General features: G+C 49.6%; 1 protein-coding gene across 13 annotated transcripts in view; it reads left to right on the top strand.

The window, feature by feature from the left end:
* Positions 1-15,264, top strand: part of DYSF (dysferlin) — a 205,543-nt gene that overhangs the window by 15,629 nt on the left and 174,650 nt on the right. For all 13 annotated transcript variants that reach the window (XM_006775297.2, XM_006775294.2, XM_006775295.2 and 10 more), the window contains exons 2-3: positions 11,813-11,868; positions 12,744-12,835. In XM_006775297.2, coding sequence (XP_006775360.1) covers positions 11,813-11,868; positions 12,744-12,835 — 148 coding nt within the window. The remainder of the gene's footprint in view (positions 1-11,812; positions 11,869-12,743; positions 12,836-15,264) is intronic.

Raw genomic sequence — 15,264 nt, 5'->3', positions numbered from 1 at the left:
TCCGAGGTGAGAGCCCCTTGGCCCCCGCGCCCCCGCGCCCCCCGCCTCTCCGCACGCACCGCAGGGTTTGCAGCCCCGGCTCCAGCACTAACCCGAGTCCAAGCCAGTTTCTTCCTCTGTCAGCGGGACAGGCATCTCCGCCCTGTCTTCCGCAGGAGGCGAGGAGGATGAAACACAGCACATTGCCTCTGTGCTCTGAGATTTGGGAAAAGTGCATGTGCTGTAATATGTCAACAGTTACCACTTAAAAGATGTTTTCAGTGCTTTTTTTAGAGAGAGGGAGAGAGAGAGAGAGAGAGAGAGAGAGAAAGAAACATTGATGTGAGAGAGACACATTCATTGGTTGCCTCCCACACGCACCTCAGCTGGGGCCAGGAATCAAACCTGCAACCCAGGTATGTGCCCTCGACCGGGAATCAAACCTGCGACCCTTAGATGCTCGGGGCCGGCGCTCTAACCACTGAGAAACACCAGCCAGGGCTATGGTCACAACCACCCGATACCCAGAGGGAATAAAGTGCAAGCTCTTATCTGTGCCTGTCGACTGGTGTGCTTTGAATCTTTATTTCATTCATTCATTGGCCTATCTTTATTGAATCCACCAGGTCTCAGTTGGGAGTAAAGGAGCATAATAGGTTAGATATGGCCTTGATGCAAGGATTTTGATGGTTGTCAGGGATTTTTTTTTATTATTATTCAAAGAGCCTAAGTACCTACATGTGGTGCTTAGATAAGAGTACCTCACCCCCTCTGTGTTTGGGGCAACAAAGGACTTACAACCCCCGTCTTACACGGGGGCAGCTTTAACCCCCTACTTTAAGGCAATCATTCCCATGGGTGGAGGTGTCTTAGGAGGGGAAAGGGAAGAGGAAGGATCTGTCAAAATTAAGAGAAGGAACAATAGCTGTGAGTCAGGACCCCAGTTCTGTAAAGAAAGATAAATAAGGAGAGGAGAGAGAGTTTTCCACTTACCAGGATGCATATCCTGTGGTTTTGTGGAATTAAAAAAATATATGTATCACAAAAGATGGTCAGCTCTATAGGAAGAAATGGCTGGTGTTTTCACGAGGCTTGAAAACAATGGGGGCACTTTCAGCTCTGACCCATGATCTCCATTTGCCCCCCAAGCACCCACAAATACTAATAACCATAGAGTTGGCCAAGTGAGAACTATGTGCAGCTTTAATTATTTGTTATGGGATAATTTACATTGTATTTCTCTTTTGAGAAGTGTGAATTGAAACATTTTAGAAAACTGCTATTTTCATTAATTGGTGACATCCCTGGGTGCCCACTATGAAATGCAACTTCAGGACAAGGTTCCTAGCTCTTCTCTTGTCCATCAGACTTAGCCTAAACTTGTGGTTGGCAAACTGCGGCTCGCAAGCCACCAACTTTTGTGCATGGGCCACGAAGTTTCAATCGCACTCTACGTGCGCGCCCGCACATGGTATTTTGTGGAAGAGCCACACTCAAGGGGCCAAAGAGCCGCATGTGGCTTTCCGGCTGCGGTTTACCGACCACTGGCCTAAGCCATTCCTGAGCAGAAATTATGAGGCCACCAATGGCTGGAAAAGAAGTTCCCAAAGGTCCCTGAGCCCAGGGGCCCACGGCAGCCTAGTTCTCTCAGATGCTTTGGAACTCTTTTGAGTCTGTTCACAGCTCTCTTTCCTTGGTTCTTTTTTTTTTTTTTAATATATTTTTATTGATTTCAGAGAGGAAGGAAGAGGGAGAGATAGAAACATCAATGATGAGAGAGAATCATTGATTGGCTACCTCTGCACGCCCCACACTGGGGATCGAGCCCATAACCCAGGCATATGGCTTGACCAGGAATCGAACTGTGACCTCCTGGCTCATTGGTTAATGCTCAACCACTGAGCTATCTCAGCTGGGCTTTCCCTGGTTCTGTAACAGTCTCTGGTAGCTACTAATCTCATTCTGCAGATAAGGAAATGGCAACCTGGGGAAGTTAAATGATGTGTCCAGGTTGCGGCTGTGGCAGGGAGCTACCAGTGTTGGAGTGGGAAGTACCCATGAGTCAGGTAGGTGACTTAATAGGTAATCTATTGATTGTTGCTCTGGGCCAGGTACCCTGCCTGCATGGCTGCTGTCCTCCCCCAATCTCTGCATGCGCCACTCTTTACAACATCTTACTATTGATGCGCTGACAAGCCCCGAGCAAAACTGAAATATAATATAACATATCCACCGAAACCGGTCTGGCTCAGTGGATAGAGCGTCGGCCTGCGGACTGGAGGGTCCCAGGTTCGATTCCGGTCAGGGGCATGTACTTGGGTTGTGGGCACATCCCCAGTGGGAGATGTGCAAAAAAAAGAATATAACATATCCGATTGTTCAGAGTCCATTCATCTTTCAAAGCCCCAGTGCAATACCACCTTCTCAGGGAGGCACCCAGGATTCCCCTGGCTAGCATTAGTCCCTCCTCTCCGGAGGCACAGCGCCTGGTTAGGTCTGCTAGCCATTCAGTCCGGCAGGTCTGTGCGCAGTCCTCAGCTCCGCACTTAGGACCCTGTGACTCCTTGAGAGCAGCGGCCTGTCCTCCGCACGGGGCACCAGAATGCCAGGGCTGGGTGCAGACAGGTGCTCTGTAGTGTTTGTGCCTTTTCTGGTCCAGCCTCCGGCCATCACACAGTCTGGGACAGCGGTCTTCACGCTTTCCTGTGCCTGAAAGACAGATTCCTGGGTCCCATCCATAGCGGTTCTGAAAGTGGGCATTGATCACCTACTAATATTTCCATTTTGGAAATAAACCTTGAGAGAAATTGGTGGGAGATATGAAAGGTGAAATCAGTATGGCATCCCCACCCCCCCTATTTCCCAGGGGGAATTCATGCTAGAGTTTGGGGCTGAGCTGATGCTTAGAGAGGGAGGCTGTTAGAAGCGGACCCAGAACTTACAGATCACATAGATGGGCGTAGTCAACCTGGCTGCACTTCAGAGTCACTTGGGGAGCTTTAAAAATGTTCACTGCCAGCCCCCCTGTCCCCTCCTCTCTCTTGGAGGAGGGGCCCAGATACAGGTGATTCTAAACAGACTCCAGATATGTCAGATGTGCTGTCGGGATTGAGAACCCTCGAGCCCAACCCCCTCAGATGAATCTCAGATGGGACTGAGGCCTGCTCGCAGAGAAGCCAGCCTCGCCCTCTGCTTGGCTCCCGCACGGGGGCCCCCAGTGCATGGGCCTGGCTGGCCCCACTTTCCAAGCAGTTGTTCCCCCAGCATTCCAGCCTCGGATGTAATTTCAGGACCTGCCTCCCAAAATAGATTATGAGCTTTGGAAGGCCCAACCCCGAGGGTACTTTTTTGGTTTCCCTGTCTCAAGGCTTCAGGGTAGAGGTGATTAATGAATCTTTATCATTCCTTTGTTCCTGTACTAATTAATTAGTTAACTAAAGCTGCCTTGAGTCCCGGGCTGTAGAGGTACTTTTGACGAATGGTCTTCGTGAATGAGCAGCTTAATTTCTTGTAGCATTTAGTGATCTGTCTTTTCTTCTACCCTGCCCATGTGCTGTCCCGGAATGTGATTATGTCCCTCCATTCATGCATTTAGTTCATTGAACACATATTTATTGAGCACCTACTATAGGCTGGGTGGTGTTCCAGATGGCGATACATCCAAGAACAAAACCCGAAGCTTAGACTTTCATTTCCTTGAAGTTCAGATCTCCTGTACCCCCACTTGGTGAATTTCTATTGGCTTCCCAGGGCCCACAAGCCAGAAAACTGAATCATTACTGTCTCTTCTCTCTCCCTCATCCCTCCCCATGTCTCTCCAGGTAACCCCACTCCTTTCTCCCCGCCTTCTCCCTTCTATCTCCTTGGAGGTCTCTAGACTTTAGACAGGAGCCTGGGGGAATCTCCTAGAACTGCCTGAAGGTTGAGAGACAACTGAGGGGCAGACCTGACTCCCCTTTGTAGGAAGGTGGGCTAAGGAGATACTGGATTCTCTGAACCTGGCTTTTTAAACATTAGAGGTGACTTTAAAGCATCGAAAATAGCCTTCTGCTTTCTTTCTGAGAACATAATATACACTCAGTATATGAGAGGATATACTAGAGAGGGGAGTGAGGCAAGAGTTAATAAATGGCCCTGAATCCTGGCACTTTGAATTAATTTTTAATACTTTGACATATACCCTCTAAGATTTCTTTCCCATTAAAAAAAAGCCATTTTAGTTGTGAAATTTAAGACCCATATAAAGGACTTAGAATACAAATGTATGCTTTAATGAAGGGATTCTCACCTGGGGTGATTTCGTTCTTTAGGGGACCTTTGGCATTGTCTGGAGACATTGTGGGTTGTCATCACTGGGTGTGTGTATGGAGAGCGGTGTGGTGGTGCCCACAGGTGCGTGCTGCCACTGTGGGCAGCTAGTGGGTAGGGCCAGGGATGCTGCTAAACATCGTGCATTGCATAGCCCCCTCCCACAATAAATATCCAGCCTCAATGTTTATGGTGCCTACATTGAGAGACCCTGCTTTAATGGCTAAATTAGGAAGGGCATACCCACATGTATCACCCAGGTCAAGGAATGGAGTCTTTGGGCCTCACCCTCCCACCGGAGGCCTCCAGACCCCTTGCCTTTCTCTCTAGACTCTCTAGTCTAGAGTAATAGCTTCTCTCAAAGGTTTGTCAACTTACATTTTCACTCAGCAGTACACCAGGGGCATTTTTCTCTGTCAGTCAGTATTCTCCACACCTTTTAAAAATGCCTGCATAGTATTTTAATGTGTGGGTGTACCATAATTCAGTTATACAACTTCCTATTGATGAATATTTAGGTTATACCAAATGCTTTTTTTAAAAAATATATTTTATTGATTTTTTACAGAGAGGAAGGGAGAGGAATAGAGAGTCGGAAACATCAATGAGAGAGACATTGATCAGCTGCCTCCTGCACACCTTTTACTGGGGATGTGCCCACAACCAAAGTACATGCCCTTGACTGGGATCGAACCTGGGACCCTTGAGTCCGCAGGCTGACACTCTATCCACTGAGCCAAACCGGTGAGGGCGATATACCAAATGTTTTATATTTATAGTCGATACCTAAATGATACTGTCACTGTTAGAATTATCCTGGTGTCTAAATCTTTGCCCACATATTTAATTATTTTGAGGGGTAAATACCAGTAGTGACATTGCTGTGTCAGAGGTTTACGTATTTAAGGCTTTGCTGCATTTCCCAAATTGCTCTCCTGAAAATCTGTACCAACTTTACCCTCCCTTCAGGGGAGTATGGGGGCTTGTTTTCCTATACTAATCCTGCTAACATAAAGCATTATCATGCAAATCTCTTTAATAATTTCTTCGGTTCAAAAAGCATTTGTGATATTTCAAAGTTATTACCTATTTGAATTTATTTTTACTGAATGCTTTTAAAAAAAAGTTATTGATTATTTTAGAGAGAGAGAAAGGAAGAGGGAGAGGGAGAGGGAGAGAGAGAGGAACATGGATGGAAGAACAGAACCTTGATCGGCTGTCTACTGCATATCCCCTAGTAGGGATTGAGCCTGCAACCCGGCCATGTGCCCTGACTAGGAATGGATCTGGCAACCTTTCGGTGCTCGGTACCACACCCAACCAACCGAGTCACACCAGCCAGGGCCTGAATTGCCTTTTAATTTACCCATTAAGATTGGGCTTCAGGGCTTGTCTTTTTCTTAATTAGTTGCAGTGCTCTTTATATATTAAGAACATTACAATTTCATCATAGGTGTTTCGAATATCTTCCCCAGTTCTAATTGGCCTTTTGAGTTTCAAGATTACCCCTCTCAGAGTACATGCCACCACCGCCCCTTCCTTTCCTGGCTGCATGTTTCTGGGAAGTGTGGTTTCAGTTAGGATTTAAAAAGATGGAGATGGAATAGGAGTTCTTGAGGGTGAGGAGGGCAGGGCTTCTGCTGGGCGGGGCGGGAAATGACAGCTGCTCAGCTCTTGGGGTGCCCAGGCTTGAGTCAGGGCAGAGCCTGTCCTGTGTGTTGGGGGCTCTGTGCCGGGGTGCAGAGCAGACTGCCCTTCAGCAGAAGCCAGGGCTGCCTCTTCTCCTCTCAGCTGCCGCTGCCTTTGGTGTTTGCTGACATTCCGAATGTCTGTCAGGGTCTTTGTCTGATGGGTGTTCTAAGGAAGTGCCAAGAAAGGGCCCAGTACAGAGCAAGTCCTCAGTAAACACTGAGGAACAAATGAGAGGCTGCCTGCAGGACCTGAAGGCTGCCCAGCGTCCGGCAGCCAGTCCTTCACCCTGGACAGAGACAGCTGTCTCTCTAGGTGCCTGGCACCCCCAGCCAGCCACGCACCCCTGTCCGAACCTGAGACATCCTCTGCCACTCCCCCTACCCCCTTCCTCACCCAGACACTGGCCTAGACCCAGCCCCACAGCCTGTGTCCTCTCATCTTTCACCTGGACTTAAAAAAAAATTCTGTGATAAAATTTACCGTCTTAACCACTTTGAAGTGTACAGTTCAGTGTCATTAAGTACATTCATGCTGTGTGCAGCCACCACCACCATCCATCTCCAGAACTCTTTCATCTTTCCCAAATGAACTCTATGCCCGTCAAATAATATCTCCCCCTCCCCCCTCCCCAAGCTGATTTCACTTCTATAATGTCCTCAAGGTCCATCCATGTTGTAGCTTGTGTCAGAATTTCCTTCCTTTTTAAGGCTGAATAATATTCCATTGTATGTACATCTCACGTTTTGTTTATCCATTTATCCGTCGGTGGACGCTTGGGCTGCCTATACGTTTTAACTACTGTGAATAATGCTGCTATGGATATGGGCATATAGACATCTCTTTGGGTCCCTGCTGGATTTTTATCTCGCCTGCGACTGTCCCTGTTTTTAGTCCACATGCTCCCAGGTGTAGAGACCCCTAGGCCCCTCTGCCTCTAGCACATCCCTCCAGCAGAGTAGCTGCACTTCTTACATGGACATTCAGGGCTCCCGGGGGCATGGAAGTAGAAGCTGCGGGCCCTCCTTTGGCCCCAGGTCTGGACCAGATCAACGTGGAGGGCAGCATGCAAGGATATGATTGCCAGGATGCTGGTTCAGTGGGCCAGCCTAGGCGATATCAGGTCTTCTCCCCGACACCTTCAGCTCCAGGAAGTGGGGTTGCTTCTTTGTCTGCTTGGATATGAGGGCAGGGTGGCTATGGCATCTGCACCCCCTTTAATTAATCCTGCCCCCAGCCTTGTACCAGGTACATAACAGGTGTGGGAAAAGATCTGCACACTTTTGTACATCATTCCCCTCATGAAAGTCAATGTCCCTCACACACTAGGGACAGCAACTCAGTGTTGAGTTGTTTCACTTCTTGGGGCCTTAAAACTATTTTTATTGTGGTAAAATATACGTAACAACATTTACCATTTTAACTATTTTGAATAGAATTCAGTGGTATTCAACACATCCACATTGTTGTGCAAGCATGCCCGTTATCAACCTCTAGAACTTCTTTATTATCCCAACTGAATCTCCACACCCATTACATAACAACTCCCCATTCTTTCTGCCCCGGCTCCTGGTAACTTCTGTTCTACTTTCTGTGTCTATGAATTTGACATTCCAGGTACCTAAGTTGAATCATATAATATTTGTCCTTTTGTGTCTGGCTTATTTCATTTAGAATAATGTTTTCAGTGTTCATCTGGTAGCATGTGTCAGAATTGCCGTCCTTTTTAAGGCTGAATAATATTCCATTTTAATGGCTATTCCACATTCTGTTTATCCATTTATCTGTCCATGAACATTTGGGCCTTGGTGCCTAGAGATGCAAAGGGAAATGGACCAGTATTCCTCAGCCTTTCCTTAAAACATCCTTCATCAGGCATGAAACTCACCCACGGCAAAGACTGTGGTGTGCGCCCTCGGTGAGCACCCTGCCTTAGAGTTTGTCTTCTCTGTGATCCCACCAGCCCCAAAGATCCCATTGTCATCAGTGTCCCAAAACCCAGTGTTTCGTCTGCTTCCCAAATGTATCGTTACCTTTATAATTGAGTTGGGGGTCATGGTGGGGGGAGGGTCTGTCCTGTCTTGGCTACTGGAGATTGACAGCTGGCTGGGTGCTCCCTTCCACACTCTAACCCCTGTGTGTGTCCAAGCCCTGGGGCGTTAACAAGCATCTTGAGCCTCTGAAAGATATCTGTCCCCACAAGATGGGCCCAGACCACTGGCGGGCACAGTACCCTGGCCACTAGTAGGGGGACGTTACCAGGTGGTGAGCAGAAGGGCTCCTTATGCAAGGCCATGGCCACATCTGACCTTTAGGTAACAGGATGTATGTGGGCTCTTGCCAGTGGAGATTGCTCAGCCAGGTGGTCTCTAAGCTGGGACAGGATGGTCTGGCTTCTTACCTGTCTCTGTGGCCCTCCTCACTTCCCTTCCCTCAGCCCATGGTCATTATTGGAGTTGGCTTCCGTGGGGGACCAGGACCGTGTTCTACACCATTCCTGCCACACACCTTGGCTCTTGGCACTCAAGGGCTAGGATGGTGATTTCTTTGTTCTCTAGTTCCCCTCGGACAGTCTTCCTTTAAGGCAATATTTTCAAACTTTTTGGATGGTTACATACAACAAGACTTACATTTTACATTAAGTATCGGTACACCTACATAAATATATATGTGAAGATATAATCAAAAGTTTTAAGTGATAGTACTTTTCTGACAAAAGAGGTACTCTGAGATTTTCTTCTCTAGTCTGCCCTGTCATTAAAAAGACAGATTGGTCCATTACTCAATTGATGTCATGGCCCTCTATTGGGTCCCAATGAGTAGATTGAAGCTCACCACTGTGCAGTCATGGGACATTGTGGTCTAGGAGTGTGGGGTAGAGTTGTGTGGGTGAGGCTTGAGGAAACAAGTGACAAATTGCCATGGGGAATGGAAGAGTAGGTTTATTCCTCTTCACTGAGTCTTTCCATTTGGAGGATCACCTCATGTCTTCAGCACCATTCCCACGAATGCCTGCTGGCCCCCAATTCTGCAGAGCAACCTCAGGAGAGGGCATAACCCGCCCCCCCCCCAACCCCAGCACGAGCTGTGAGCTCTTCTGTATCTTTAATTATTGAGTCTATTATATGTGCATAAAACCACATCTCTTAAGGCCAAAATTAATTAGCAAGGACAGGACAAGTCTAAATTCACGATGAGGAAGGAACTGTTTCCTAATTAGCAGCGTGCCTTCCCTTTTCTTGGCGCCTGTCGGGCATGTGATTGTGTTGAGTTACTGTTTCATTTCTTTCTTGCTCCTCTTTGGGGCTCTAGTGCCCATCGGTGACCCCTCAGTGTCATCCAGAGGTTCCAGAGTTGGCCCTTCTAACCAGGACTTAGTGAAATCCAGTTGAGGGCCGTTGTTCCCGTCATCCTCGGGGAAGGCAGGAAATGGAAAATATTTAAAAGCCATTTTGCACAGAGCTTGGCACACAGACACTACTTAATTAATACTCGTCAGGAGCACCGGGAAGTGCTTCCAACTGCACAACTCAGGAGAGGCTGCAGACGGAATTTTCCATGTTACTCCTGTAGGTCCTAGGACAGTGATGGCGAACCTTTTGAGCTCGGTGTGTCAGCATTTTGAAAAACCCTAACTTAACTCTGGTGCCGTGTCACATATAGAATTTTTTTTGATATTTGCAACCATAGTAAAACAAAGACTTATATTTTTGATATGTATTTTGTATATTTACATGCCATTTAACAAAGAAAAATCAACCAAAAAAATGAGTTTGCGTGTCACCTCTGACACACGTGTCATAGGTTCGCCATCACTGTCCTAAGAATTGATAGAGGAGGGGACATAGATGCTTAGATGGCATCTTATATCCTTTCCAACCCCATAAAGAAGACACTCATTATAATTAATTTGTTACCAAGAGAACTAAGGCTTGGAGATGTTATAAGCCCTACCTCAGGTCACACAGTAGTGGCTGTTATTTGAATGACTCCAAAGCCGTGTGTCTCATGCCTGCTGGAGCCACACCACCATAGCCCACAAGGAGATTTAGAGAGGTTCCGCCAGGGCAGACCTGGGCCATTTTGATAAGGAAACTGGTGTCCTGCCCAGGACATCCCTCCCCCTGTGCTTCCTGTCATCCCCTCCATTCGTTGATGCCCAGCCGTATTGTGAATGCAGTCTTACGGCGTTCTCTGAGAACAGTGATTCCATCCTCTGGTGAGGAAGTGAACGTGCAGCCAACTTGGAAAAGGACCCATTCATTCAGCGCCCAGTTACTGGGGACCTCACTATATATGGGGTTACTAGCATGGTAAGGCATGGTGTCTGCCCCCTGAAGTTCATGGTCCAGTTGGGAGGACAGCCATAGAAGCACACAGTTATCCTGCTGTCTGCTACCTGTGGTCACAGCTTACAACTATAAGGGAGGCTTATCAGAGGAGAAAATGAGCTGGGTATTGACAAATCAGTAGGAGTTCACGAAATGCTTCCGGGTGGGGCACAGAGGGGAGGGGAGGGATAGTAGACTTACGTTTAATGAGTATGCTGTGTGTTGGGCACCTCATTCATCCTATCTTTTTTTTAAAGTTTATTTATTTATAAATATATTTTTATTGATTTTAGAGGGGAAGGAAGAGGGAGAGATAGAAACATCAATGATAAGAGAGAATCATTGATCGGCTGCTTCCTGCACGCCCCCCACTGGGGATCAAGCCTGCAACCCGGGCTTGTGCCCTTGACCGGAATCGAACCTGGGACCCCTCAGTCCGCAGGCAGACGCTCCATCCACCAAGCCAAACCAGCTAGGGCCACTCATCCTATCTTGTCTAATTTTCGCTGTGGATCTGATCTCACCACCAGTGTCAGTTCTGGTTGTCTACCCCGACCATTCTGCGTTACCTTGTCCCAGCCCTCATGAACCCATAGACCTGCCTTGGGATAGCCCGCTTCAGACAGACCCCTTCAAGGCCAGGGTAAGCTGGGTCTTTTAAAGTCTGAGATAGCCCAGCTGGCATGGCTCAGTGGTTGAGCATTGACCTATGAATCAGAAGGTCACGGTTCGATTCCTAGTCAGGGCATATGCCCGGGTTGGGGCTCAGTCTTCAGTGTGGGGTGTGCAGGAGGCAGCTGATCCATGATTTTCTCTCATCATTGATGTTTCTATCTCTCTCTCCCTCTCCCTTCCTCTCTGAAATCAATCAAAATGTATTTAAAAAAATAAAAATTGAGATAAAATTCCCATGCTCTAAAATTCACCATTTTAACTATGTAAAGGTGTACATTTTAAATAGTTTTTAGTATATTCACAATGCTGTGCAATCATCATCGCTCTCTAACCTCAGCCCATTTTGTCACCCCAATAAGAAATCTCTGTTAAGCATTCACTCCCCATTCCCATCTGCCCCGAACCCCTGGAAAGTACTTACCTGTGGATTTGCTTATTCTGGACGTTATAATATGTGGAGGTGGATGGCTTTAAAAAGAAAAATGGAATCTTTTCAATGAAGATCACTCATTCTTAGAGTCAGAAAATGTGCAATTGAAAAATTTTATTTAGAAAATCAGGAATAACAATTACAAATCATTAAGAAAAGTCGGCCTGGGTATTTTCCTTTAAAAACAGCCTCTGATGGGCTGCTGCTTCTCCATCCCGGAGCTGGGAGAGGAGTCGGTGACTGGCGCTGGGCATCCATGTGGACCGGTGGGGTCCTCCGGCAGCCGTTGGTTTGTAAGGTTTCCTTTGGCAGGTGAGCTGCAGTGCGTGTCTGAGAAGCTGCCCCTCTGGGTGGTGCAGGCGTGGGACAGTCTCTCACTCCCTCTTTGTGTCTCTCATAGGCGTGAAGAAGAGAACCAAAGTCATCAAGAACAACGTGAACCCTGTGTGGAATGAGGTATGCGCGTTTCTTCACCCTCCCTCTCCTCTCTGCCGCCACTGCCTCTGTAGGCACAAGTCAGGGGCTGGTGCCGGAGCGGCTGGTGGTCCCATGTGCCAACTAAATCCTCCTGGCGCTTGGAACCTGGGAGGATGGTGGTGGCCTGGCATGCCAGGCAAACAGAGGTGGGTGTGGCCTGGGGAGGAGTAAGTGTCTATCTCTGTTCCCTCCAGCTCTGTCAGCCAGGTAGAGGGTGGTTAGGGGCTCCCTTGCCTGTCTTGTCTCCCTTACACAGGCCATTCTCCCTGCCCAAAGCCCACCTCTTTCCCATCGAGCTCCCACATGCACCAGGTCCTCCTCTGGCTCCTGCTGGCCCCTTGCCCTTAACCAGCTCCCTTCACAGGCCTCCCTGGTGGTCCTTGGGAAGCCCTGGATGCCTTCCGTGGATGGGGCTGGGATGCGCAGGGGAGCCTCTGCTCTGAGAAAGGTCCGGGGCCTCTGGCTGGGCCTCCCCAGTGTGGCACTAACTCCCGCTGCCCAGCAGGGAGGGGCCTGGCTTCTGATGAGCACACTGGTCTTGGCCCCTGAGGACCCTGCAGGCTCCCCGGGCATTTTCCCCAACGGTGCTTCTAGGCCTGGTGATTGGTGGAATTGAATTGGGGAGGGGTTAGGGGAGCCTGGCCTCCTCTCTTCTGTTGCCGTCAGCTCTCACTGCCACCCTGAATCTTGGGACCCTGCCATTCATGTATTCATTCATTCACTCATTTACCCACTCATCCACCAGCATCATTTATGGATGCCTGGTCCATCTTGGATGGCCAGGGTGAATGAGACAGTCTCTTCTCCTCGGGGGCCACGGGTTAAGTGCGATGTCTTTTCTCCTTTTCTTCCAGGGCTTTGAGTGGGACCTCAAGGGCATCCCCCTGGACCAGAGCTCCGAGCTGCATGTGGTGGTCAAAGACCATGAGACGATGGGGAGGAACAGGTGAGGCGGGCAAGGGGATCCCTGTGGCCTGCAGGTGCAGGAAGGCTCATGGTAGACATATATTCCACAGTCTGGGTCCGGAGAGCTGGTGTTTCAACTCAGCGTTTGCTGAACACCTGCCTCCCCTGGCTGCCTGGCTGCAGCCTCAAAAACTCCGCCCTGGGTAGGTCAGAGCTGCCCGGGCTGCAGGGAAGGTGATGGGCTGGAACCAGGTGTGCACGTGTTTGCACAGACAGCCTGTGGCCCAGGGAGTGGGGAGGAGAAGGTGCCCTGTGTCCTGCTCCAGCCCAGGGACGCCTGGGCGTGGTTCCCTCTCCTCGCCCTGCCCAGACTGGAGAGGGCAGCGGCACACTGCGGGAGGCAGGCACGCCACCAGCAGGGAGCTCTCGAGGAAGGCTTCATGGAAGAGGTGGGCCTGGAGCTGAGATTTGTGGTTTGGACGTCGGAACGGTAATAACAGTTCCCACGGACTGCACTCCTCCCTGGTGGTGTTTTCTGTTGCTATTTCACTAGGTAGCGGGGAGGGTTGCCAGGCAGGGGGCATAGCAGATGCAAAATTGTGGTGGCAAAAGCAGGCTCTCTGGTGATCCCTTCTCTTGGCATTGAGCTCCTGGGCCTTGTATGTGCTGGAGGTAGGGGTGGGGGGTGGGCAGGACCAACGGAGCATGCAGAGGGTCCTGTTGATTGTGGGTGGCGTGGCCTAGGGACAGAGGCAGCCTGTGAGGCTGCACAGCTGTGACTGTCAGGGGCTCAGCAGTGCCCGCTTGGCACGGTGGGTCCAGGGGCAGCTGTGTTCGGTGCCGGCAGGGGTGGGTTCATGCTCTTGGTGCCATTTACTGAGGTCTGGGCGCAAGGATCAGGCATGGTGGCCTTGCTGTTTTGTGATCTGCTCACAGGGGAGCCTTTGTTTGGGAACTGGGTCAGTGGTGTCTGAGTCCTGGGAGGCCTGGCTGTATTACCTTGGGCTGGGGGAGGGGAGAGAGGGAGGGAGGGAGGATTCAGAGACCTGGGGAAGGCTGACAAGGGTCTCAGGCTGCAAAACACCTGGGAAGTTTGAAATCTTAAAAGGCTTGGAAGAAAAACCCAACTGCCACTGTTTCTCTGTGGTTCTACTGGCCTGGGTGCAGGGCATGGTATGTGTGGGGTCACTTCCGCTGGGCCTTCCCAAGGCGGGGCTGTAAGGTGTGGGAGCCAGGGCCTCAGCAGCACCAACCTGCACAGGCGGCCGGGGCTAGAGCCAGCTCACACAAAGCTATCCCAACACAGGCAAACGTTTTGTAGAAAACACAGCAGCCTCCAACAAGAACAAATGGTGGGCCGGCAGATCAGGAAGGGAGTGATTCTGAGCACTGGGTAGTCCTGGAGGGCTTCCTGGAGGAGGGCCACTCAGCCTGACTTAGAGGCTGGGGTAGGCTTTAGAGAGGCGAGGAAGGGAGGGCATCCGGTGTCTGGGTACGGAGGCAGCCAGGCCAAGGCCTTATAGGTGGGACTAAGTCACGTGACAGGTGAGCCAACTGAGAAGGCAGCAATGGGCCCAGATGGCTAGGGGCCTCCAATACCAGGCTGAGGATAATAGTAGCAAAACCACAACAGCTGATGTTTTCTGAGAGCTTAGCCAAGGGTCTGGCCCTGGGCTGAGTCTTTATGTACAGGATCTTTTAAAGTCCGTTACATACTACTATTAGAATCGTCATCACTACAGGTGGGGAGACTGAGGCTCTGAGAGAATGGGTGATTTTCTCCAAGGATAGTGATAGCAGAGTGGTGATGAGAGGGCTCATCTGCAACTTGCTCCTGATCATTACACCTTTCAGAGGCTCCTGGAAGCCCTAGGAGGGGGCTGGGACCTTCTGGAGACTTCAGTTCCCTGAAGATGCTGGAGTGGAGGGGCAGAGCTTAGCGAGGCAAAGGCGGGGCAGTCTGTATACTGAGAGGGACGCAGAGGAAATGCATGTTTCATTTTCATGATCAGATGCAGCATTTTACAGACCTGTTGGGGAAATTTCTAAGACCCTGAAGGCAGCATGAGTGCAGGGGCCATAAACATATGTGTGATCAATTGAGGGGCCAGGCTGGCCTTCAGGGTGACACCAGGCCAGTGCCACACATGGCCTGTCCTGGCCGTGGGTCAGAGGTCACAGCAGGGGCCAGGCTGCACTGCACCTTGGGACCCTCCCATTGGCCTCGGGGGTGTTCTCCAGCTCCTGGAGGGAAGCTGGCTTTCAGAAAACCACTTCCCATGTGACTAGTTCACTGCAGGGCCAGTGTGCTAGAACCGGTTCCTCAAACACGAAGTGACGGAAGAGCAGTTCACATAAGTTCCCAATTTACCAGCCCATTGAGATATAATTTCTAAAAACCACTGAAATATAATTTTTGAGCTTTCCAAACATTTATCTCAATTTTGCATTTCTAGCAATTAAAAATTA

This window comes from Myotis davidii, unplaced genomic scaffold, assembly GCF_000327345.1.
Source record: "Myotis davidii unplaced genomic scaffold, ASM32734v1 scaffold247, whole genome shotgun sequence".
NCBI lineage: Eukaryota > Metazoa > Chordata > Mammalia > Chiroptera > Vespertilionidae > Myotis > Myotis davidii.
This window is presented reverse-complemented; position numbering and strand designations above follow the sequence as displayed.